The 2,580-nt window shown below is 43.9% G+C and overlaps 1 protein-coding gene across 1 annotated transcript; it reads right to left on the bottom strand.

Annotated features, from left to right (window-relative positions):
• Positions 1–851: 851 nt before the first annotated feature.
• LOC119815594 (lipid droplet-associated hydrolase-like) lies at positions 852–1,686 on the bottom strand. Its single transcript, XM_038331792.1, is given in 2 exon segments — positions 852–1,530; positions 1,532–1,686. Coding segments are annotated over 2 exon segments (663 nt in total). The 3' UTR covers positions 852–1,022.
• Between the last annotated feature and the right edge of the window lie 894 nt (positions 1,687–2,580).

The raw sequence follows: 2,580 nt of genomic DNA, 5'->3' as shown, positions 1-2,580 counted from the left end.
AACCTCATGCCGATAGGTCAGGGCTTGATCATGTGACTCAGAACCATTTTAAAAGTATTTTTTTTAAGCAAATAGGGAATTAATTTGTTAATGTTTTACTCAACAATTTAAAACATCTTTCCAAAAATTATGTGCTGGGAGATTTTCAGAAAGGAAGAATCATAGGGTAGCAAAAGCCATCACGAATAGCACCAGCGGTTCACTGCCTCCTGTCCATGGGGCTTCATTGGAAGAACCACACCGATGAGCTACTCCATGGCCACACAAATCTGACGTGGACAGTCCATCCCTCCCTTCTGGCTCTAGAGGAAGCTGCAGGGACTTGGCAATTTAGGGCTTGGGAAGAGCCTACTGGCCATCCTGTAGCAGGTCAGAGTCAGGATCCTTCTGCAACTGTCTAGTGAGTTGATCAATGTCAGGCAACCTTGATTCTTGGTTCACTGCAGGAGGATCAGGAAGACAGGCTGACGACCTCAGCCAAGACCTGTACAAAGCTGGAACTAATTTTCCCCAGTACCTGAAGGGAACCAAGTTCACTGCCAGTGTCCTGTGCTCATCCCTCCCTGCAACTGGACAAGGAGGGTGAGCTTGTCTCAGTCTCACTCATTTCACATGACTGACAGCCCACTTCACGTGCATGGGTGGCTTCTATTTTCCAGTGTGTCATAATTTCATTCAGGACAATCTATTCTAAAGTGATAATTTGGTCAGAATCCCCAATATTTAGATTCCCTTCAGCTTGTAGAATTGTGTTGGGCAAACTGCGCTGGGCAGTGCTGTAGGGCTTCTTGTGAAGAGAGGAATCCTTATGGAGGTCACTGTGTCTCGTGAGTCGGGGAATCTGTGGAATGAGTCATCAACTGTGCTCACTCCAGTCTTAGCACAGGGAGCTGAGTGCTGGTTGTCTGTAGCCGAGGGTCTCAATGTCCTTTTCAAGCATTTAGATTAAACATGACCGCTAAGCAGGGCATACCTACGGCTTCTATGTATTCAATGTAGGTGTGTTTTCCCTGAGCCAGTGTTTATATTTTGGGCAGTTTATTATTCATCCAGTCAGCAACTATGGCAGCCACCTCTTGGCTGAAACCGAGGACAAAAGCATGAGATATTCCTTTCTCACAGAGTCGAATATCCCCGCCTGGGAAGTCTTTCTTCATGTCTTCATAATACTTCACTGGACACCAGCCATCTGTTTTACCATAGTAAAACGTGAGCTTAGGTAAAAGTTCCTTAATGGCTTCATCATCTCTCTTTCTCACTTGGATCATTTCTTGGCTCCCGAGGTAGGCAGCATTCGCCAGGCAGAATGGCTGAAGAAGGTTCTCCAACGGAATTTCACAGGTGAAGCTCAGTTTTTCAAGGGCTTTTTTGATTAGGAAGGACTTTATTATTTCTGGACATGGTTTAAGTACTAAGTAGCCGGTAGCATAGAGCACATATCGAAACCAGCACAGAAGCGGAGTGGCAATTCTGCCGTTGGGCGTCTCAGCCATCCGCTCAATAGTGGGGAACAACAGAAAGGAGTGAATGACCTGGAATAACGAAGATAAGCAGTTTCGGCCTGGTGACACTCTGTTCATCAAAGAGGTTAGTCCAGGGACCACATTTTATAATCTGGGTTTCAACTCCACCACAGAAAAAGAATTCCTCGCGCACAGGGATTTCTTCCTGAACTTCTGAGTCCATCGCGTGTGGTCTGCAGCACCTCTCCCGTCCACCAGCAAGATGTATCAAGTTGTCCACAGATCTCCTTTAAAAGTATTTTTATGGGTGTGTGTGGAGGGGAATCACACACCCTAAAGGTGGAGCTACTGGCAGCTGTGACTTGGAGCTGAGAACTGAATAAACTTTGCAAGAACTGAACATGCTCTTAACTGCTGAGCTTTGTCCAGCCCTGACCCAGAACTCATTAACTCGAAGTTGGACAAAGCAGTAAATGACAGATAAACTGTGAATGGGCAAGATATTGGAGATAGTGTGGCTCACCAAAACTGAGATGAGACATAAGAGTTTCTCATCATAGTATTTCTTAATATGACTCAATTATTAATTTTAAATATTTTGACTCCAGAAAGACTTTGCAACAGAATCAAAAAGGCAGAAGCAAATGTGGTTCTGAAATTCCTTGCACCTATCTCACGGCAATGCCTCCCAAAGGGGCTGGTAACTTGTATCCTGTTTTGTCGTCTTAGCAGTAGCTAGCTTTGCCGGGTTCTGTAGGTGTCTGCTGTGTGAGCAACACCATAGTGAAGCGGCAAGCCACTTTTGTTCTGTCTTCTCAAATTGCTATCCTCATAAGAGAGAGTTAATTCCAATTTACCTTGTAATACAAGGATAACATTTAAATATCATTATTGCTAAGTATTATTGTTGTTTGAGACAAGATTTTATGATGTTCAGGCTTGTCCCAGATATTTTCCTTTGTCGCCTTTTTGAAGCAAGTAACTGGGTCTGGAAGGTACACAGCCCTGTGACTGACTCAGCTCGTTATAATCTTTGTAACATACTGATAATGTAGATAAATAAGAAAAACCCAGTCCAGTTTTTTTGGGTTTTTGTTGTTGTTGTTGTTGTTTTGTT

The sequence above is a fragment of the Arvicola amphibius genome, chromosome 5 (genome assembly GCF_903992535.2).
Source record: "Arvicola amphibius chromosome 5, mArvAmp1.2, whole genome shotgun sequence".
NCBI classification, from domain to species: Eukaryota; Metazoa; Chordata; class Mammalia; order Rodentia; family Cricetidae; genus Arvicola; species Arvicola amphibius.
The sequence above is the reverse complement of the archived record's forward strand: the minus strand, read 5'-3'. Positions and strand labels throughout refer to the sequence as shown.